This window comes from Scyliorhinus torazame, chromosome 2, assembly GCF_047496885.1.
Source record: "Scyliorhinus torazame isolate Kashiwa2021f chromosome 2, sScyTor2.1, whole genome shotgun sequence".
In the NCBI taxonomy this organism is placed as follows: domain Eukaryota; kingdom Metazoa; phylum Chordata; class Chondrichthyes; order Carcharhiniformes; family Scyliorhinidae; genus Scyliorhinus; species Scyliorhinus torazame.
Window position 1 is genome coordinate 93,880,586 of NC_092708.1, and position 23,756 is coordinate 93,904,341.

Consider the following 23,756-nt stretch of genomic DNA (forward strand, 5'->3'; position numbering starts at 1 on the left):
GTCAGCTCGATGGTGGTGGTTAAGAAACCCTCTGGAGACCTGCGCATCTGCAATGATCCCAAGGATCTCAACCAGAATATAACGCGTGAACACTACCTCATCCCAAAGCGGGAGGATCTCACCAGTGAGATGGCACATGCAAGGTTTCTCACGAAGTTAGATGTGTCACATGGATTCTGGCAAATCCAGCTGGATGAGTCCAGCAGAAGGCTCTGCACCTTCAACACACCGTTTGGCAGGTACTGCTATAACCGCATGCCGTTCGGCATCGTCTCGGCATCAGAGATATTTCATCGCATCATGGAGCAGATGATGGAGGACATCGAAGGTACATCATGTGTACGTGGACAAAGTCACGGGGGATCGGAGAATGACGCCCCAGGTCTCTCAGCAGGGCGTGTGCCCCAACACAGACAAGGTCAAGGCCATCGCAGCCATGAAGGTCCCGGATGACAAGAAGGCAGTATTGTGCTTCCTGAGCATGGTCAATTTTCTGGGCAAGTTCATCCCAAACATGGCCTCACACACTACGGTCCTACGAAACCTAGTGAAGAAGTCCACTGCCTTCGAGTGGAAGGCAGCACATCAGGCAGAGTGGTTGGAGCTGAAAGCCAAGCTCACCACTGCACCCGCATTGGCATTTTTCGACCCAGACAGGGAAACGAAAATCTCAACAGATGCGAACCAGGATGGCATCGGTGCGGTCCTGCTGCAACGCAAGGACACCTCATCCTGGGCACCTGTTGCCTATGCATCAAGGGCAATGACGCCCACCGAACAAAGATATGCACAAATCGAGAAGGACTGCCTGGGCCTTCTTACTGGCATTCTCAAGTTTCACGACTATGTTTACTGCCTGCCAACATTCACTGTCGAGACGGATCACAGGCCCTGGTCCACATTATCCACAAGGACCTTAATGACAAGACGCCTCGGTTGCAGCTCATCCTCTTCAAACTCAGAAGATACGACTTTGACCTGGTCTACATGCCTGGCAAGGAGCTCATCATTGCCGATACACAGTCCTGCTCCATCACCGTGCCTAGTGAACCACTGAACATCATCCGGCAAATTGAGTCACAGGTGCAACTGTGTGCTAGCACCCTCCTGGCATCTGATGAGAAGGTGATTTGTATCTGTGAGGAGACAGCCAAAGACCCCATCTTGCAGCGTGTTATGCAACGCCTCGCCAATGGCTGGCAGAAAGGGCAGTGCCCTCAATTTTTCAATGTAAAGGACGACCTGACGGTCCTCCTCAAACTGGGCAGGATTGTAATTCCACACAGTCTCCAGAGCTTGGTGCTCCGTCAAATCCATGAGGGCCAGCTGGGTGAGGAAAAGTGCAGGCGCAGAGCTAGGCAGGCTGTCTACTGGCCCAGGATCAGCCAGGACATCGCGAACATGGTCCTTAACTGTCAATGCTTCCAGCCAGTGCAGAGTAAGGAGACACTTCAGCAGCGTGAAATCGAAACCACTCCGTGGTCCAAGGTTGGCATCGACCTCTTTCATGCCAATGGTCGTGATTACGTGTTAATCATTGATTACTTTTCCAATTACCCTGAAGCCGTGAAGCTCTCAGACCTCACATCTCGGACCATCATCAAAGCCTGTAAGGAGATGTTCTCCAGGCATGGTGTCCCACTCACTGAGTGACAATGGCCCGTACTTCAGCAGCCATGAATGGTCTCTGTTTGCCCAGTCGTATCAGTTCAAACACGTCACTTCCAGCCCACACTATCCGCAGTCAAACAGAAAAGTTGAGAAAGGGGTGCACATAGTGAAGCAGCTCATCTGCAAGGCCGCGGATTCTGCGTCTGACATTCACCTTGCGCTGCTTGCGACAGGGCGACCCCACTGTCCACTGGCATGTCGCCAGCTCAACTCCTGATGAACAGGGACCTGCGAACGACACTTCCAGCCATACATGTGCCCAACCTGGATCACCTCCCGGTGCTGCAGAAGGTGCAGCAACTCCAAGACCAGCAAAAGCAGGGCTATGATGCTCATGCCACCGATTTGCCCGTGTTATCCCTGTCAGACACTGTTCGGATCAAGATCCCTGATGGAGGCTGGTCAGCTCCAGCTGTCGTTGTTCGACAGGCTGCCCCCCGCTCGTATGTTGTGCGTCTGGCTGATGGTTCTGTTGTGCGACGAAACAGACGGGCACTGCGCAAAGTTGCCTGCCCGCAACCACATTCTTCTCCGTTTCCTTCTGTTGCTTTGCCACCTTCTGATACCTCGACTCACGAGGCCACCAGTCAGGCTTCAATCCCGCCCGTCATGGCGCTCTCGTCCCCACCACCACCTCTCCGGCAGTCGACCAGGATCAGACGTAAGCCACAAAGACTGGACTTATGAACATTTGTTCTGTTTGCTATGTTCTGTGTTCTCGCATTAGACAGCTGTTTTCACATGTACATATGTTCACATCCACTGCATGTATATATGTTAATATTGGCCTATTCTTGTAAATACATTCACATATGTCATCCAAACATTAAAAAAAGGGGAGATATCATGATATGCGGACACACACATAATGATATACAGACTAGCAGCTAATGGGCACAGAGAACAGGATATGACCAATAAGCAGGCAGAACACTCAGGGGTGGGATCTGACTATAAAAGACACGAGCACTCACACTCCACCTCTTTCCACTGATGAACATCTAGAGAGTCAGTCAAGGGTGTTGTTACAATCTCATACCTCCACCACGTGGCTAAGAGCTAATCTGGATCAGTCAGACAGAGTAACCACACTTAAATTAGCAGAGAGTTGAACTCATAGAGAACTGTGCTAACTGTGCTATTATTAGTTCAATAAACCTGATTGAACTAACTTCAAGTTCTGGAGTATCTTTTTGATCTATACTGCATCCAGTTGAAGCCAGTGTTATACCAGTGTACCTAACACGACATGTCTCTGGTTCGTGGCCGCCCTGGAACATCCTGGGGGCGGCGTCCGCCTGGTGCTCCGGGTCTGTCCCTGGCTTGTAGCCGCCCTGGAATGTCCTATCTAAGTTTAAAGAGTTGATTTGCTAACTATAAGGGCATTGTGAAAATCTGATAAATGGAGTTTAGCAATAAGAATAATGAGCAGACCAAATGACTGCAGATGTTCAATGTTACAGCTACTCACAATAGAGTGGTACAGTTACTTCTCACCGCATCCTTTAACTAGCAAAGGTCTACCATTTTTGCATTGAATCAAGGAGTCACCCGTCACGGACAACAATGTATTTGGACAAATTCCTTACCCTCATTTTCAAATATGCTTTTCCCTTTAAAGAGGCAACGTCCATGCTCAGAGGAAGAAATTGTCCCCAGATTCATGCTCTTTTCTGTGTCTCGCAATTAATTTTCCATCATTCTGCTTAGCAAGTGACTGCCATCTGTGCAACACATGCAAATTGAGACTGACTGGGAATAAACGACAAACTGCTCCTCCATGAATACCTATCCCAGATGAATACCGACCATCATTCCAGCTAACAGCTGTCACTTCTAACTGGAAGCACTGGTACACAAGCGTAGGTTGGTTTTACATCTACCCGCTGGTCCAATCGGCTGTACATACAGTGAACGTTTATAGATTGATCTAGTTCATGTTCTCCAGCAAGGCTGAGGGGGAATTTTGTGTCCTGCTGTCACCCGCCTGGTGTTAAGTGTGCATGTATATATTCTGTCAGTCTAGGGAAACTCAAGTCTTAGGCAGCAGTTCCCAGTTCCCAGTATTGAGATGTGTCTCTTGGAAAATGCGACACTTTAACAAATAGAAAGCTGAAATCTGAAAATAAAAGATTTCATACCTGTTCAACATCTTGTCTAATTTTACTGTATTATTGTTATTTATTGTAGCCAATGTGAAAATCAGGAAATGTATTAATAGAAACTCGTAACTTCCTCAGAGTGGCAATCTCCGATGGAGTGTCACTCTCATTGCAAAGCCCCTGTTTCGCCCAACCTTCCTCACTGAAGCTGGGTGAGACAGGAGCAGCGAAGATGCATCAGCGTGGATCAACTGGGGCACAGGGAATAAAGGAACTCACTGGCTGCTGTAAAGGAGGTTTTTAACAGGACAATTTAAAGGGAGAAGGTAAGTTTCAAATGTAAATGGTTCAGACACTCGCGGGGAGACCGAAAGATTTGGGGGGGGGGGGCAGGTAGATGGGTGGGGCAGTGAGGGTGGGAGGAGGGGTTTACGTTGGGGGACTGGAAGGGTCGAACTGGAAGGATGGGGGAGTGTGGGTTCAGAGCAAGGGAGGGGGAGATCAGGTCAGAAGGGGAATCAGACTGGGGGAGTGCGGTTATGGGGTGAAGGCAGGAGAATGGGGATGAGAAACATAACAGCCATGATTGAATGGCGGAGCAGACTTGATGGACCGAGTGACCTAATTCTGCTCCTATGTCTTCTGGTCTTTTGGGTGGGGAGTGTCTGGTTGGGTCAGACCTAGAGGAGGGGGTTGGACTGGAAAGGTGGGCTGATGGTGGTCAGACTGGGGCAGGGCTCAGGCTGGAATAGGGGTCGGACCTCGCCTGGGGGTTGGAGCACATCATTGGGGTACTCCCTAAATGCAACGCTGGGAACAAGAACATTTTGGGCCTAATTATAAACTCATTTTATAATTTATTTACCAATCTGGAGGAAATACACAGTTATAAATCCTGGGGCCTGTATTCTAATTACTGCTCTTTTTCGTATGTATTAATGACCTGGACCTGGGTATCAGGAGCATAATTTCTAAGTATACAAATAGCATAGAGCTGTAAATTACAGTAAAGAGTGGTGAGGATAATAGCAGCTATCAGAAAGACGTGGACAGATTGGTGAAATTAGCAGACACATGACATTTAGCAGAGAGAAGTGTAAAGTCACTCTGAATGGAAGAAGCAAAATTCAAGGTAATATAAAGAAAATGCTATAATTTTAAAATGGGCGCAGGAGCAGAGAAAGGTGAGGATTAACATACACAAGTCTTTGAAGGGAGCAGGACACGTTTGTAAGGTTGTTAAAAGGCATACAGGATTCTTGATTTTATAAATAGGAGCATAAATTATAAAAGCAAAAAAGTTACATTGAGCATATATAAATCACTGGATGGCTTTGGCATAATTAAATTAGTGGGCGCGATCATACGGCCTCATCACACCCGACCAGGTAAGCAATGAGTCGGTAAATCTCACGAGAGGCCTCTCATGAGATTTACGCCGCTCTGGACACCTCGCGAGATCTAACAGGATCTCGTGAGGTGTTGTGATCTGGATGCCACCCTCACTGAGTGGGATCCAGATTTATGCCGCCATCACTGAGCGGGATCCAGATTTACATATTCAAGTGACCAGGTGGCCTGGGGAAGCATGGTGACACAGTGGTTAGCACTCTTGCCTCACAGCACTGTTCAGTTCCGACCTTGGGTGACTGTCTGTGTAGTGTTTGCATTTTGTGCCCATGTTCACGTGGTTTTCCTCCGGGTCCTCCGGTTTCTTTTCACAGTCCTCCCACAATATGCAGATTAGATGGGGTTACGGACATAGGACACGGATGTGGGCATACGTAGGGTGGTCTTTCAGATGGTCGGTGCAGACCCGATGGGCTAAATGTCCTCCTTCTATGAAGGAGTTCTATGGTTCGATGGGATATGTCCACATCAGAGGCAAGACCGAACCCCCGTGACTGGGAGACCCCTCCATGGCACTGTTTAGCACTGGTTTCCACAAACCCGGGGGTGCCCTGCCCTTATGAGATGGGGTGAGGGGGGGTGCTTGAGGATCCCCCAAACCGCTACATTGGGGCATTGGGGGGGGGAGGGGGGTCGAGAGATCTTTGCCTGCACTAGCGAGTGGAGGTCATTGTGTTCAATACACCATACTTGAACAAAACTATTGAGGACTTGGAGAGAATGCAAGGAGATTTATCAAAATAGTACCAGAGATGCAGAATTACTGTAAAGTGGGGAGATGAGAGAATCCGTGATCGTTTTCTTTAGAACAGGGAATGTTAAGATTTGATGGAGGTGTTCAAAATTATGAGGGGTTTTGAGAGAGTAGAGAGGGCTTAACTATTTCCATTGGTAGAAGGGTCGGTTAACATAGGGTGCGGATTTATAATAATTGGCAAAAATGCCAGACAGAAGATATGGAGGATTGTTCCTGAGCAACAAAATGTGATCTGGAATGCAGTTCGGGATTCAGCAAACAACTCCAAAAGGAAATTTCAAAAGGTAATTGGATATATATTATATAGAAAAAATACATATTATATATATATAAGGAAAGGAAAAATTGAAGGGCTATGGGCACAGAACAGGAGAGTTAGGCTAATGGGTGAGCTGTTCAAAGAGCTGGTAGAAAAACAATAGGCAGAAAGCCTCCTGTGAATGAAGGTAATTATCACAATCTTCCACGGCAGTCACAGAATACAGAAATTCATGGAAAATGTGCCTCAACTTAAAGTCAGTCTTTCAAAATAATAATTTGGCCAAAGAAAAGGATGAATTTCTCAATACAACTGAAAAGTATTATTACAACAAAAAAGAAAAATCAAGCTGGATTTGAACCAGCTTATTTTTAAAGAATGTAATCTTTTAAGAGAAACAATTTTATCAGAGCTGATAAGAGATATTCTGAGTTGCACATTTTTCTTGCACACTTGACAAAGACAAACTCACGGGAAGTTCTCACACTGAAAAGGGGAGAGATTCAGCTCCTAAACCGTGTATGAACAAGCCTCTACATGAGGAATAATGGACTACAATGAATAACATGACCCAGTCGATCCAGGGCTGCCTGTAGGAGCAAACATGCCCAGTCCAGCTGCAGATAAGAAGACAAAAACTCCCCAAGGTTCTTTTCAAGGTTTAGTCCCATTGAGGATGACAGTCCTGTGCTACAATGCTGGAGAATTCACCTTCAGTGCCACAAGTTACAGGTTCAGAGTCTTCTAGCTATTCTGCTGACGATGTGTGTGCGTGTGTGTGCGAGGAATTTTGAGAGCTCCCTTGCTACTGGAGTATCTCAGCAGTGAAAGAAATTAGCTTTGACTCCTGGTTATGGCCAGAGTCCAGTTTACCTGTGCTTACCAACATATATTCCATAGTTCTTTCTGTGTGGCGAAAGCGTAAATCTCGATAGTGCTGTGCAACACTGGAGGGTCAGAGCAGTTGCCTGATGGGGGTCAATTGAAAAGGTAAGTAAAAATTATCTCTAGTTTGATACAATTACAGGACTGATCTCACCACTTAAGATAAATAATTATGGATTCACAATGTGCTTTACATGCCCTAAGCATTTGTCGAGGTTAATAGAACAAAACGCCTTTGAATACTATAAATCTTGCTACACGTTAGTGTTGTTGAATTTTCACTAATAATGCTGCTTTCAACAAATGTAGTTCAATTGTATTTCAGATGGCAATCCTATCTCCAGTGACTCTTCTGCAGGTAAAGTTCACAGCTGTCAGTCCTGATATGTTCTGTATTTAAGTTTTATTATATGGTACAAACTGGATCTTTCTAGACACAGAAAGAAACTCCATATTCAAAGATTATTTGTATAACATTCCTGCTCTAATTGGAACAGATGGTAGACTGTTTAGAAAGTAGCTGTTACTATTTTTGGAAACATTTATGTACAAATACAAATCAACCATTTTATGTCCAGGAGCCCCGTCATTTTCTATTCAAATAAATTTCCATCAAGGAGACATCTAGGGGGTGATTCTCCAATATGGAGCCCAAGTGTTCGCGCCATCGTGAACGCCATCGCGTTTCACGACGGCACGAACCGGGCCCGGGTACGACTGATTCTGTCCCCCACAGGAGGCCAGCATGGCGCTGGAGCGGTTCATACTGCTCCAGCCTCCTTTCCCGGCGCCAAATGGGCACCGCGCCAACCCGCACATGCGCAGTTGGGCCACGCCAACTTGCGCATGTGCGGGGGACTTCTTTAGTGCGCCGGCCCCGACTCAACATTGTGCCAGTGTTCAGGGGCCGGCCGCGCCAGAAAGTAGGCAAGGTGGGGGAGAGGCCGGCCCACTGATTGGTGGGCCCCGATCGCGGGCCAGACCCCATCGGAGGCCCAACCCACAGGTCGCCCCCCGACCGTTCGCGCAGAGTTCCCGCCAGCAGCGACCAGGGGTGAACGGCACCGGCGGAACTCTGTCAGATCCACGCGGCCGCTCGGCCCATCTGGGCCGGAGAATCAGCGGCTCCGCCGATTCCAGCGGCCTGCGGCCAGCGCCGGTGCAAATGGCGCCGATTTTCCGCACCTCGAAGAATCGCGCGCCGGCGTCGGAGCGTCGTGACAGGTGCCGATTCTCCAGCCCGGCACGGGGCTCGGAGAATCGCCCCCCTAATTTCCTGCTCCTTTTCATTCGTTCAGATGTATATTTTTGGTGAATACTTATTAAAGTTAGGGATAGCAGTACTTCACATCCAGAATATTTCCACCCAATATCAGATCAGAAAACTTCGCTTGAATGAAATGAAAAAATGTAAATCGCTTATTGTCACAAGTAGCCTTCAAATGAAGTTACTGTGAAAAGCCCCTAGCCTCCACATTCCGGCGCCTGTTCGGGCAGGCTGGTACGGATGCTCCATTTATACTGTTCTGAGCTTTAATAATGAGCTCCACTATTTTCTACTACTTCCAAAATTCCAAAGGTTTATTTTGTGCTGCTTACAGCAATTTTAGTGTCTGTGGAATATTTTCAAAACACAAAGTTGCCTTTAAAAAGGGGATAAGGAGAAATGTACAACAGTTGCATTTTTTATGTAACTTGAACAGTAAAAATAAATTGCATTGGAGTCAGTTGTTCAAATTACAAGTAGCATTTCAATTGCCAGGCTTTTTAATTGCTTCCTTTACTATAAATAACCATTGTGTCACTTTATGTATGCATATCCAAATGTTCAATTATTTGCCTGTCATAGTGGGTCCGACTGCGTATAAGCGCCTGTCTCTCGGGAAATCTTGACAAAGGAAGGGTTTCCCCACCAAAGCAGCTGGTCGGGAACAAATAATGTCAGTATAAATGTGGCTGCAGCCAACCTCCACTATGATTTGAATTTGCAGATTGGAATTTATTTCAAGCCTGACTGAGTCGTGTAAAATTTTAACACATCGGGGATAGATGATTGCTTGCTTTGAAGTGCATTCATTCTTTGAATATTCTTCATATATTGTGTGGCTGTCAAAACAGGAGAAATTCATGTTTCATTTCCAACTGAGTGGTCCTCAAAAAACGGCATCAATAATAGACTTTAGCATGTTCATATTAAGGCAGTGAAGCATAATAGATCATGTGTACATACAATGGATCGGAGGGGGGAATAATATTTTGCATTCAATCAGTCAGGCGGTATTTGTTATTTATAACTTAAAAACAAATCTCTCTCTCAAAAACTACCAAAATTACATATGTACAATCTGTGTAAGTGATGGGCTGCAATTCCTAAAGTTCACCTGACAAATATTGGAAGAAGTAGATTACTAAGAAAATGCAGAATAAATCACAAGCATTATTATTGTTATAGTGTTATATAGCACATCAACAATGTCCATTTTACTTATAAAACAAGTATTTGATCAATTTATTTTCAAAATCCAGAATATGTAGTCCCTCATTTAAATTAAATGATATTGATTACCTTATGGGAAGTGACATGAATCATGCAATAAAAGGCGTGTACAATCTTGCCAGAAAACCCAGAAATGAGTATAGGAAACGCTGCATTATACTAACAGCAATTGTGTAGGTGGAATTTGGAAAATTAACAGTTTGAAGTTTCTGCATTTCGCGCCTGTTACAAAATGCTGCATGACTTTTCAGTGAGCGGTCTGCTTTTCCATTCAAATTGTGTTAAGTTTATGCCCATGCAAATCTGGTCATTATTGACACTCACAGAGGGAGTTTGCAAAGTTGTTGTGCTCATTCCCACATGTACAATATGCTCATCATTACCCATGTGAAATGGGTGGTCAAACTCAGCCAAGTTTAAGCAGGTTGGGAATTGTAACAGTCACACCGTCAATCACGTTTTGCTGGCAGATGGTACTCAGTGATGGGGATTCCTTTCAGTACTCCCCTGTCACTTGACGTAATAGATGAGGATGGGCAGGATCAAAGGAGGATGGCCAAGGAAGTCAAATGCCATCAGATGTGTACTGTCAGCACTGTGTAAATGACACCCTCCATATCTATGTTTTACATGGAGAGACAGTGCTTTGGGTCTGGCGTCTACTTGTCAGGGTTTGCAGCCAAAATCCAATAGGTATTTAAACTTCATGGAGGTCACCCATCAAGCCATTACACATGAGTTCCATACCCAGCTCTGAAATTCTGCTTCCATCACTTAACTTGGAGCCTGAACTCTAATGCATAGTGAAAACAGCGAAGGAGAATGACAGAAACTGGTGTGGAATGACTGTGACCTATCAACCAACAATAAATTATAAAATAAACTTCAACAGTACCTGAAGTGGTGGAGGGGTGGTTGCGGGGGAAGGAATGAGTGGGAATTTCTGACCTCACTGTAGCCTTTTGAGATTAGGCATTCCAACTTACAGTGAGCAACTGAGTCTGTTCCATTTGAACTGCAGCAACAGATAAGAGCAGTGAGAACAAGTTGGAACAATGAGAACGGGGAGGGAGAGGAAAAGAAGACTTCAGAAATTAAAAGCAGCGGGTGTTTAATAAAGTGTAAACGGAAGGGATGATGGGGAGAAGAGGGCCGATATGAACTGAAAGAAAGAAGAATGGAAGAATGCCAGGTTCAGCTGAAGAAACAGAAGTAGGATATGACATACACTAGGGTGGAGGAGGAAAAAAAGTATCATCATAAACTGAAGAGGAAGAAAGATAGCAGCGTGATCTGGAGGTGAACCGAAGGAGAACTGAGGAAAGTGGGGCGAGAAGAATGCCAACATGTGCTGGGAGGAAGGCATTTTAAAATACAATTAAACACTTGCAAACAATTGTTAAAACTAACTCAGAAACAGAGATTGCAAATACATTGAGAAAGTGATGGTGAGCTGCCTTCTTGAACCATTGCAGTGCATGTAGGGGTGGATTCCCCATTTTGGAGAGTCTCCCGCTGAAGCAGAATTGCAATCGATTTACGTTTGCCCGGGAGCACAAATCGGGAAGCAATTCCATATCCCCCGCCATACAAATTTATGCATGGCAAGGAATACGGGTCGTTGTATTGAGTGGGCAGCACGATAGCAAAGTCCTGCGGCCGGCCACACCCCCTGCACCACAAAGCAGCTCCCCACTCGAGATTGCCTGGGTGATCCCTCCTCCCCCAAGTACAGGGGTGCCCCAAACCCCACCCCCCCAGAACTCCTTAACAAGGGAGACCCACCCAGGCACCGCCTTAATAGGGAGATGCCCACAGGGACCCCATGAACAGCTTGATCCCCCTGACCCCCGAACTGAAGAAACCTCCCACAGGGACCCCCGAACTAAAGGGACCCCCACAGAGACCCCCAACAGAGGCCCCCTATGAGAAGGAAACCCCCACAGAGACCCCTAACTTGACGGCCACTCCCACAGAGACCTCGTAATTAAAGGGACCCCCACAGAGATTCTCTAAATAAAGGAACCCGCCACAGGAACATCCTAACTAAAGGGACCCCCAGAGGAACCACCTGACTGGAGGGACCCCCCATCCCCACATATCACCCCCCGTATCCTCAGAAAAGAGACCCTTGTGTGGAAGCTAAAGGGCAGTCCAGACAGGGGTAGTTAAAAAAATTATAGCTGTAACACTTACCTGGAAGCTCCACGTGTGCATTCCTAGAAGAAGGAGAACAGTTGTGACCTATGTTTCAACCCTGCAGATCCATTAGCTGCAAGCCATTCATTCCTTTCTAGTCGTGGATTGGGATTGACAGTTTCCACAAACCAGCAGCTGCCTTGATTCATTCATCTCCCTTCATGGATGAGTGACTCTAAGTGCTGAAACCCCGATGTTTACAAACATCATTCACATCAAAGAGAGGTAAGTACATTCAAATCACCAAGAGTATTACAATCGCTTTAGCTTCCAACAGGAGTCTCTTATCTGGGGCGGTGGGGGGGGGGGTCTGTGGGGTTCCCTTTAGCCAGGGAGTCCCTGTGGGGTCCCTTTAGTTAGGGGTGCTCTGTGGAGGTCCCTCTAGTTAGCGGGTCCCTGTGGGGCGTTCCTTCAGTTAGGGGGTCCCTGTGGGGGGGGGGGGGTTCCATCAGGGATCACATGTGATCCTTCACATCGGGAAATAGGGGTCCTGGAAGGATCTCCTTCTTAAGGTTACCACTGGGGGGTCTCCCTATTAAAGTGATCCTCAGTGGGGGTCAGGTAGAGGAGGGATGGGCAGGTAGTGCATTGTGGATGGGGGAGGGTAGCCCTCAGATGGACAATGGGGGAACTCCCTCCCCTAAGGGGTTACCCCTTAGCCCACCGTGACATCCGCCATGTTAGGGCAACGCTAGTAAATATCAGATGTGGTCCGGGGCCAAGTGATTCCAGGCTTAGGGAATCGGAGAATTCGGGTGCCGGGCCTGCTATGTGGTCTTAATGACCCATTTGCATTCGTTTTTATCCTCCCGCTGGCAAGCTGGCGTGAACCTAAATTCCAACGGCAGCAGGGGGTCGGAGCATTGCGTTTGGATCGGTATCCGGTGCCAACCCAAATTTCTGCTGGCTCCTGATTCTCCATCACATCGGGAAATGCGCTTCGGGTGTCGCTGGATGGAAAAACCAGTCTGTAGTGTCGGTACATCCACAGTGCTGTTAGGAAGGGAGTTCCAGAATTATGACCCAGCAATAGTGAAGGAACAGCCATTATAGTCCCACTCCAGGGTGGTGTGAGACTTGGAGGGGACCCTGCAGATGGTGGAGTCTCCATGCATCTGCTGCCCTTCATGTAGAGTATCTTGTAGATAAGTCACATTGCCTCTGCTGTGTGTCAGTGGTGGAGGTAGTGATTGTTTAAGACGGTGGATGTGGTGTCAATCAAGTGGCTGCCTTGTCCTGAATGACATCAAATGTCTTGAGTGTTGTTGGAGCTGCACTCATTCAGGCAAGTGGAAAGAATTGAATCACATTCCTTCCTTGTGCCTTGGAGATGGTAGACAGGGGGCGGGATTCTCTGCTGGCGTGATTCTCCGTTTTGCCGGTGCCCAAGAATTTCCCGACAGCGTGGGGCTGCCCCACAATGGGAAACCCCATTGATCAGCCGGCATAATGTAGTATCCCACTGGCGGGTCGAGGCTGAAAAGTGGCATAGCGGGGCGGAGAATCCAGCCAAGGGTTTGGGAGGTCAGGAGGTGAGTTACGCACCGCAGAATTACCTGTTGTAGCCACAGCATTTATATAGCTAATCCAGTGAGATTCTGATCAATGATCACCACCAGAATGTTGGGTATATTTGAAACTTACTTATAACCCACACATGCCCCGCTCAGTTTTTAGTATAACTACCTACCTATAGTCCAGAATAAGTCTGAGTTAATGGATTGGATTTGTTTATTGTCACGTCTACCGAGGTACAGGGAAAAGTATTTTTCTGCAAGCAGTTCAAACAGATCATTTAGTGCATGAAAAGGAAATACACAATAGGGCAACACAAGGTACACAATGTAAATACAGGACTCCGTTATCGGGTAAAGCATACAGAAGTGTAGTATTCATCAGGTCAGTCCATAAGAGGGTCATTTAGGAGTCTGGTAACAGCGGGGAAGAAACTGTTTTTGAATCTGTTCGCACGTGTTCTCAGACTTTTGTATCACCTTAGGATTGGAAGAAGTTGGAAGAGTGAGTAAGCCGGGTGGGAGGGGTCTTTGATTATGCTGCCCGCTTTCCCAAGGCAGCGAGAGGTGTAGATAGAGTCAGTGGATGGGAGGCGGGGTTGTGTGATAGACTGGGCTGTGTTCACGACTCTCTGAAGTTTCTTGCGATCTTGGGCCGAGCAGTTGCCATACCAAGGTGTGATGCAGCCAGATAGGATGCTTTCTATTGTGCATCTGTAAAAGCTGGTAAAAGCTGGTAAGTGTGGACATGCCGAATTTCCTTAGTTTCCTGAGGAAGTAAAGGCGCTGTTGTGCTTTCTTGGTGGTAGCATCGACGTGGGCGGACCAGGACAGATTGTTGGTATGTGTACACCTAGGAATTTAAAGCTGTCAACCATCTCCACCTCAGCCCCGTTGATGCAGACAGGGGTGTGTATTGTATTTTGCTTCCAGAAGTCAATGACCAGCTCTTTAGTTTTGCTGGCATTGAGGGAGAGATTGTTGTCGTTACACCACATAGTTAATGGACAATGTTTTTATATTTGTATGTATGAGGCTCAACTTCATAAAAGTCAGTTGGAGAACTTTGCCATTAGTTTCAAGGGGACCTCAAATACAGGGGATACGCCCAGTTCAGGTCAAGATGACCTGAAATTTTAGGGGCGCGATTCTTTGTCCCGCCACACCAGTTTTCTGGTGCAGCCGGCCAATGGGTTTCCCATTGTGGGCACCCCCACACCACCAGGAAATCCGCATGCATCAGTGACTGCCGGTGAAACGGAGGATCCCATTAATGGAGAATCCAGCCCTGTGTTTCTGCCTCTTCCAACAAAAAGAATATCAGCCAATCTACTGACTACAAATACATCAAACACTGGTAAAGTTTATTTTGCCACTTATTGCTGGTTAACAGGTCACTATCATTCTACACCAGATCCTGTTATGTATTTAACAGACTCAGTGCCCATACCTCCTTTCTCACTAACCAGTAACAGTAACCGGAACACAGCTGCTGCATTTCCTGGAAGATGATGGAACCCATGTAATCACAGGAAATTGCCCCCATGATCAGAAAGGGATTTACTCCATCAAGTACAGATAATCAAAGACTCCAGACATTATGGGTGCAATCAAACGGCCACAATGCACCCAGAAAGCAATACGGCGCGATGCAATGTGGCTGATAGAAGCCGGGAGACCCCACCCCCCGGATCTACCCAGCTCGTAACTCTTCGTGAGATCTAACGCGATCTCGCGAGACGTTGTAATGTAAATCCCGCCAATTGTGGGCAGGATCACCTTTTGGAAAATCTGCATATTAGAGCGAGGCAGCTTGCCTAACTCTAATATGCAGTTTCCTAAAGCACCCAGGGCATTGGGATCTATGCCCTTTGCCTCGGAGACCCCGGGTGTGCGCCGTTCATTACTGGTCTTCACAAACAGGGACCAGACGGCATGGCACTCGTGGGGATCTCCGAGGGGATCCGAGGCCCGCTGGTGCATGCCCTTTAGGAAGGGTGGTAATGTGGCACTGCTAGCGTGGTACCCTAGCAGTGCCATCTGGGTGCAAACCTGGCATTGCCATGGAGCCCAGGTGGCACTGCCAGTTGGCATGGAGATTGCCAGGGTAGCAGATTGGCACTGTCAAGGTGCCCTCAGTACTGGGTGCAGGGAGGCCTAAGGACCCCCTCATAGTGAGTTAAGGCTTGGGGAGGGGGTCGAGAGTCACATTGGGGCTGTCCAGATCTCTCATTATACGGAGGAGTTCTGGCGAGTGGAGATCTCAGTGCAGATAACAGGGCTATGTGTGGGCTCGGCCACACATGTGTTCCCCGCTGAAGTCCCCTATGTAACCCGAGTGCCGTTCGATAGCATTGTGGTTCTTGGCACTGCGAGCGCCGGGAAACATGTGGCTAAACACGCTCGCTATGCGACTTAATTCCCATTTAGTTAAATCGTGCCCTAAATGTAAGTCTATGCGTGTTTAAAATATTGCAAACTACTGCAGATGCTGGAAATCTGAAATAAAAACAGAAAATGCTCTAAATACTCAGCACGTCTGACTGCATCTGTGGAATGAGAAACAGAGTTGTTGGGTGGATTTTCTGTTTTTGTTTCAGTGTGTTGTCTTGGGTAGATAAAGCGGTGTGTAGCCCACAAGTTATGCTGCCAGCTTTTCCTGCCAAATGTTTAAACACTTGGGGGAAAAAAGGTACTGGAGGCAGGACCCATGCCATCACCCTGGAAAAGGCAGCCTTCCAGAGAACCTTGCCGACATGACACCATGTCAGAGAGGAGGACATCCGTATGTGCCGGGACGATACAGTAAGGAAGGGTGCGAATGATATTAAAATATATTTAAATGGAGTTCCTGTCATTGCATGGCACGAACCCCATTACATCACTGGTGGAGGGATAGGAACGATCGCATCACGTGACCACACCGGCACAAATCTCTTTTAGGTCGCGAGCGTGATTTTGCGCCCTTGTCACCATTTACGGCCATGGCAAACGGGAGCACAAAATAACCCCCAGTGTTTCAGATAAACCCAGTTCTTTTTCTACAAATGTTGCCAGACCTGCTGAGCAGCCCTCATTTTATATAGCTGTATGTGCCTGGCCTACTTAAAAATGAAGGGAGGCTAGAAGGATATTTTCATGACCTAAGTGAATGATATCCTTCCTGCAACCATGGACAAAGATACAGCACACATAGAATAAAGACCATACAACTATCAGGAACTTCATTGGCATCTGGTAGTATGGCTTTACAGGACAGCCTCCCAGGAACTTCAAGATCATGGTCACTTGATGCACACTTCAAAGATAATCATGTAAAACTCTCAACCAAGCATTGTTTTCCTTACTGGGCACCTGTATCAACTAGGTGAAAGCTCTTTCGAGGGTCTGGACTCTCGGTGAAGCATGCATAATGAGATTTGACTGAGAGGTTTTTTTATTTGTTCATAAGAACAAAAGAACTAGAAACAGGAGTAGACCATCTGGCCCCTCGAGCCTGCTCCACCATTCAATGAGATCATGGCTGATCTTTTGTGGACTCAGCTCCACTTTCCAGCCCGAACACCATAACCCTTAATCCCTTTATTGTTCAAAAAACTATCTATCTTTATCTTAAAAACATTTAATGAAGGAGCCTCTACTGCTTCACTGGGCAAGGAATTCCATAGATTCACAACCCTTTGGGTGAAGAAGTTCCTCCTAAACTCAGTCCTAAATCTACTTCCCCTTATTTTGAGGCTATGCCCCCTAGTTCTGCTTTCACCCGCCAGTGGAAACAACCTGCCCGCATCTATCCTATCTATTCCCTTCATAATTGTATATGTTTCTATAAGATCCCCCCTCATCCTTCTAAATTCCAACAAGTACAGTCCCAGTCTACTCAACCTCTCCTCGTAATCCAACCCCTTCAGCTCTGGGATTAACCTAGTGAATCTCCTCTGCACACCCTCCAGTGCCAGTACGTCCTTTCTCAAGTAAGGAGACCAAAACTGAACACAATACTCCAAGTGTGGCCTTATACAATTGCAGCATAACCTCCCTAGTCTTAAACTCCATCCCTCTAGCAATGAAGGACAAAATTCCATTTGCCTTCTTAATCGCCTGTTGCACCTGTAAACCAACTCTTTGCGACTCATGCACTAGCACACCCAGGTCTCTCTGCACAGCAGCATGTTTTAATATTTTATTATTTATATAATAATCCCTTTTGCTGTTATTCCTACCAAAACGGATTACCTCACATTTGTCAACATTGTATTCCATCTGCCAGACCCTAGCCCATTCACTTAGCCTATCCAAATCCCTCTGCAGACTTCCAGTATCCTCTGCACTTTTTGCTTTACCACTTATCTTAGTGTCGGCTGCAAACTTGGACACATTGCCCTTGGTCCCCAACGCCAAATCATCTATGTAAATTGTGAACAGTTGTGGGCCCAACCCTTATCCCTGAGGGACACCACTAGCTACTGATTGCCAACCAGAGAAACACCCATTAATCCCCACTCTTTGCTTTCTATTAATTAACCAATCCTCTATCCATGCTACTACTTTATCCTTAATGCCATGCATCTTTATCTTATGGAGCAACCTTTTGTGTGGCACCTTGTCAAAAGCTTTCTGGAAATCCAGATATACCACATCAATTGGCTCCCCGTTATCTACCGCACTGGTAATGTTCTCATAAAATTCCACTAAATTAGTTAAGCACGACCTGCCCTTTATGAACCCATGCTGCGTCTGCCCAATGGGACAATTTCCATCCAGATGCCTCGCTATTTCTTCCTTGATGATAGATTCCAGCATCTTCCCTACTACCGAAGTTAAGCTCACTTGCCTACAATTACCCGCTTTCTGCCTACCTCCTTTTTTAAACAGTGGTGTCACATTTGCTAATTTCCAATCCGCCGGAACCACCCCAGAGTCGAGTCAATTTTGGTAAATTATCACTAGTCCATTTGCAATTTCCCTAGCCATCTCTTTTAGCACTCTGGGATGCATTCCATCAGGGCCAGGAGACTTGTCTACCTTTAGCCCCATTAGCTTGCCCATCACAACCTCCTTGGTGATAACAATCCTCTCAAGGTCCTCACCTGTCATAGCCTCATTTCCATCAGTCACTGGCATGTTATTTGTGTCTTCCACTGTGAAGACCGACCCAAAAAACCTGTTCAGTTCCTCAGCCATTTCCTCATCTCCCATTATTAAATCTCCCTTCTCATCCTCTAAAGGACCAATATTTACCTTAGCCACTCTTTTTCGTTTTATATATTTGTAGAAACCTTTATATATTTGTAGAAATTCATGCGACATAGGCATCACAGGCTGTGCCAGCATTAATTGCCCATCACCTAATTGCCCTTGAGGGGCAGTTAAGAGTCAACTGCTTTGCTGTGGGTCTGGGGTCACGTAAAGTCCAGACCAGGTAAAGATGACAGATTTCCTTCCCTAAAGGACACTAGTGAACCAGATGGGTTTTTACAACAATTTCACGGTCATCACTAGACTTTCAATTCCAGATTTTTAAATTAAATTCAAATTTCACCATTTGCAATGGTGGGGTTTGAACCTGGGACCTCAGAGCACTCTGGATCTCTGGATTACTAGTCCAGTGACAGTACCACAGTCTCCACTAGCGCTACGCCACTGCCTCCCCCAGTTCTGCGGTTGTAGTAATAGTTTTTTAAAGGAAATTCTGAATGTTATTTTAAAGCAGTTCCACAAGCCGTTGTTCATTGGAGCCATTAGGTCTGTGAAGTGTATAGATGAAGTGGTTGATCATAGAACTGTCTTCAGTTGTAAGAGGCAATGGGAGGAGGTAGTTCGGGAGGAGGTTAGGGGCATGAATTGGCATTGAGTTAGAGAGCAGTGCAAAAAGGCCCGCATGGGTGAGTGAGAGGCATGAATGGGTAGTATGTTGTCAAGGGGGTGAGAAGGGACCATGGAGGTGGGTGGAGGACATGAATGGGCATGGAGGGTACGAGAGGCAATGCGGAATGAGTGGGGGGGGTGAGGGAATGTGAAGGATGAGGGGTACAATGCCTAATATTTCAAAAAAGCAACTGAGATGGAGTTCCAGGGAGCCAAGGCGGACCTTTTGAAAAGCCTGCCTCGGCACTTAGCAGCCCCTGAGACCACCTCCATTCTATATCCGGGGTTGGCGGGCCAGCCTGCATCCTGCACCTGCAGTGCCCTGGCCAGAAGGAATGAAAGTCCCCCATTTGGGGCAATTTGTCCTGAGCTGGGCAAGGTAGGAAACTTCCAGACTGCTACCTGACTCTGGAGCAAAAGTCCAGCCCTAATGTGTCAGATTCCCAGACAGCTGGAGTGAGATCATCATTTAATCCCACATGGACTTCCCGGCCCTTGACCTATACTTAACCCATCTCTAACTTCTCAAGCTCATTATGGAGTATGTGTGGCTGTGCAGATGCTTACTTAAGTTATTGATATTTTTATAAGATACTGTGAGGTGTTGTTTTGCCTTAGGATCTGAAAGTATCACACTATTTTTCCAATCTATTGAAATTGTAATGCGAGCTTGAAGAAAAAACTAACTATGGGCAAAATTCTCCACCTCGCACCATCGGTAGCAGAGTTACCAATGAGGCGAAGAATCCAGTGCCGTGGCAACCCTTAACGGTCCGGGCACCATCATGTTCTCCAGGCCTGCGTGATTTTCAGGTCCTCTGGGCCGGGAATCTTGTGGGTGAGAATCACTACTGCCCTTGACAAAAGTGGCCCTGATGGATTGGACTTCACACTGGGCCAAGGGTGTAACTCTTTGCGGGGATTGCCGCCAAAGTACATGGACCCCCACCAGACCCACCCCTACCACCCCCCAAAGACCCTAATTAAGGAGACCCCCACAGAGACTCCCTAAATAAGGAACACCCCAGAAAACCGTTAAATAAGGAACCCCCCAGAGATCCCCTAAATTAGGAGACCCCCACAGAGACCCCCAAATAAAGAGACACTCCCACATGCCCCCCAGAAAAGTGACCCCTGTCAGGCAGGCCCCCAGAAGAAAGAACCCTGTCAGGAAACCCCCCAGAAGAGAAATCCCTTTCAGGAATCCCCCAGAAAATAAACCCCTGTCTGGAAGCTAGAGAGCAGTCCAGACAGAGGCAGTGAAAATAATCATTGCTTTAACACTCGCCTGGGCAATACACCTGCTGGCTCAGACACAGGAAGCACCATCTATCAATTCCTGGAAAGAGAAAACCAGCTAGTTGTGTTTAAACCTCCTCAGATCTTCCATCTGCAAGCCAATTATTGATTTCTATTTGATATTGATTTTACTAGGCTGTGATTGACAGCTTCCACACACAGCCCAGCTGTCAGCATTGTTCCATTCATCTTCCTTCACGGTTGAATAGCTCTAAAGGCAATGTTTATAAACATCAAGCTTTGATTGACAGATCCTGGACCACTTCAAACAGAATTAAGTGCTGTCAGTTTCTAGATGACCACTTCAAAATCACTCAACCATGAAGGGAGGTGATTGGAAAGCAATTAATTCTGTAATTCTGTTTGAATTGGTCTTCCTTTTGCGTGGACAGTACTAAACGGCACCCGGCTGGTGTACCCCTGAGGAGGGCGATAGATGCTGGGAGCTGGTTAGATCTGGCATCAGCACGGTTATGTGGGTTTTTAAGCACCGTGCAAGATTATTGGCGGACCCAGATCGCAACAACTCTCGATATCTGGTTAGATCTCCCGAGGTGCAATGGCTGTCAGGAAGACTGGGAGAGGCCCGTTCCATTTCCTGCAGGATGCAGCCGGTAGATCGCGCTCTATATTTGCATTGCAATATTCCATATGTAATGCTACGTTGGTTAAGTCTGTACCTGTGTGTCAACCAGGATATTATTAGATCTGAGTTTAGTGAATTGTTTTGGTTTAATCCCAGTCCTCTTATTCTCTCAGTATCTCAATAAATGCAGAGTGATATTCTCAAATAGAGTCAAGTGCTTCCTGTTCTAGTCAGTTCTCTTATATTATGTGCCAACTGGCCCTGCAAGCAGTGGAATGTTAGTACAGAGCCATATGCAGTGACATATGTCTGCCTCACTTGCAGTCTACCAAATTTGTCAATAAATGATAGGCATCCTACAGCTGACTTATAAGGGTTTCCTATTTGAAGCCCCACTAACATTTCAGTGTGTCCATTCAACAGTTGTGTACTCATATGATTGGGGTGAGGCAACAATAAATCTCACATTGGGAAGGAAAGCTTTATGACGTGCAGACTTGGATAGTCAATTAGCGTTGAAAGTTGTTTTTTAGGGTTATTGGCAACTTTCTTCAGGTCAGTTATCTTCTTCCTTACCTATATCAATGTTCCCTCAGACGTGCAGAAGTATTGATCCTTTCTGTTATCTCCTGAATGTCTTACCTTGCCTGCCACATTTGATGAAAACATTCCTGTGTCCATAACAGGGCAGTCCTCAAACGTTGCCTCATAGAATTGAGAAATTTGAAGTCAAGAAGCCTCCCTTTTCCTGGAATTTCACAATGCTAATCACTGTCCTGCTTTCCCAGTGTGAAAATTAATGATTTTAATGGTTGCTGATGTCATTTGAATGATGCTTTATAGGGGAAGCTATTTCACTGGTCAGCCTGCTATGTTTATGGAAGCCTGCATCACTTACACATAGCAATATCAGAGATTAGCGGGAGGAGATCATTCTTGAGAAACCCACCAGGGGTGGACAATAATGCACCTATAATGTAGTAAATGCCTCAAAGTACTTTGTGTATGCGTTATCAAACAAAGCTTAACACATGAGGAGATATTAAAACAGTAACCAAAAACTTGGTGAAAGAGTTAGGTTTGAAAGAATATCTTAAAGGGAGAGAGGCAGAGAGGGAGGGAGAGAATTCCAGAGTTTAGGCCCGAGGCAACTAAAGGAACGGTTGCCAATGGCGGAGAAGCTAAAATTGAGAATGTACTAGAGGTCAGAATTAGTGGGGTGCAGAGATGACAGAGATTTGGAGGAGGGTAGGAAGGTGCAAGGCAATGGAGAGATCTGAAAACAAGGATGAAAATTTTAAAATTGAGGCATTGCCAGATGAGAAGCCAATTTAAGTCAGTGAGCACAGGAATGAAGGATGAATGGGACCTGGTGCAAGTTAGGATAAGAGCATTCGTTGATGAGTGGATAAGCTCACGGTAATTGAGGGAGAAGATAGGAGGCTAGCAATGGGCGGAAACTTTTGCTCCCGCCAATGGTCTGGCAGGGGGGATAATACATTTGATGTGAATCAAAGTATCAGTTTCTCGCCAGTGAAAAAATCATTTGGGATTTTGTTCTCCTAATTTTCAAGGCGGGTAAAAGGTGGGTCGAGTTTCCCGCTGATCAATGTCGGGAACCCATTTGCATTAATTTAAATCTCCTGAATGCTCATAAAGAGGCCAACTCACCGGCTAAATTTGTCGATGATACAAAGATAGGTGGAGGGGCAGGTAGTATGGACGAGGTGGGGAGGCTGCAGAAAGATTTAGACAGTTTAGGAGAGTGGTCCAAGAAATGGCTGATATAATTCAACATAGGCAAGTGTGAGGTCTTGCACTTTGGAAAAAAGAATAGAGGCATGGACTATTTTCTAAACAGTGACAAAATTCATAATGCTGAAGTGCAAAGGGACTTGGGAGTCCTAGTCCAGGATTCTCTAAAGGTAAACTTGCAGGTTGAGTCTGTAATTAAGAAAGCAAATGCAATGTTGTCATTTATCTCAAGAGGCTTGGAATATAAAAGCAGGGATGTATTTCTGAAGCTTTATAAAGCATTAGTTAGGCCCCATTTAGAATACTGTGAGCAATTTTGGGCCCCACACCTCAAGAAGGACATACTGGCACTGGAGCGGGTCCAGCGGAGATTCACACGGATGATCCCAGGAATGGTAGGCCTAACATACGATGAACGTCTGAGGATCCTGGGATTATATTCATTGGAGTTTAGGAGGTTGAGGGGAGATCGAATAGAAACTTACAAGATAATGAACAGCTTAGATAGGGTGGACGTAGGGAAGTTGTTTCCATTAGCAGGGGAGACTAGGACCCGGGGGCACAGCCTTCGAATAAAAGGGAGTCACTTTAGAACAGAGATGAGGAGAAATTTCTTCAGCCAGAGAGTGGTGGGTCTGTGGAATTCATTGCCACAGAGGGCGATGGAGGCCGGGACGTTGAGTGTCTTTAAGACAGAAGTTGATAAATTCTTGATTTCTCGAGGAATTAAGGGCTATGGAGAGTGAGCGGGTAAATGGAGTTGAAATCAGCCATGATTGAATGGTGGAGTGGACTCGATGGGCCGAATGGCCTTACTTCCGCTCCTATGGCTTATGGTCTAATCACATTCCCCCTCCAAATTAAGTTCCCTGCCAGCAAATGATTAGAAATGTCTGTTTTACGATTGTACATAAGTAGTACGCACCTAATGGGCTTCGCTTCATCCCTGACTTG

General features: G+C 46.3%; 1 protein-coding gene across 4 annotated transcripts in view; it reads left to right on the forward strand.

Moving 5' to 3' along the window:
- Nucleotides 1–23,756, forward strand: part of LOC140389741 (voltage-gated inwardly rectifying potassium channel KCNH7-like) — a 732,829-nt gene that overhangs the window by 406,829 nt on the left and 302,244 nt on the right. For 2 of the 4 annotated variants that reach the window (XM_072474210.1, XM_072474216.1), the window contains exon 4: nucleotides 7,410–7,442. The exons of the other annotated variants lie outside the window; for them this stretch is intronic. In XM_072474210.1, the coding sequence (XP_072330311.1) occupies nucleotides 7,410–7,442 (33 nt within the window). The remainder of the gene's footprint in view (nucleotides 1–7,409; nucleotides 7,443–23,756) is intronic. 4 annotated transcript variants of the gene reach the window in all.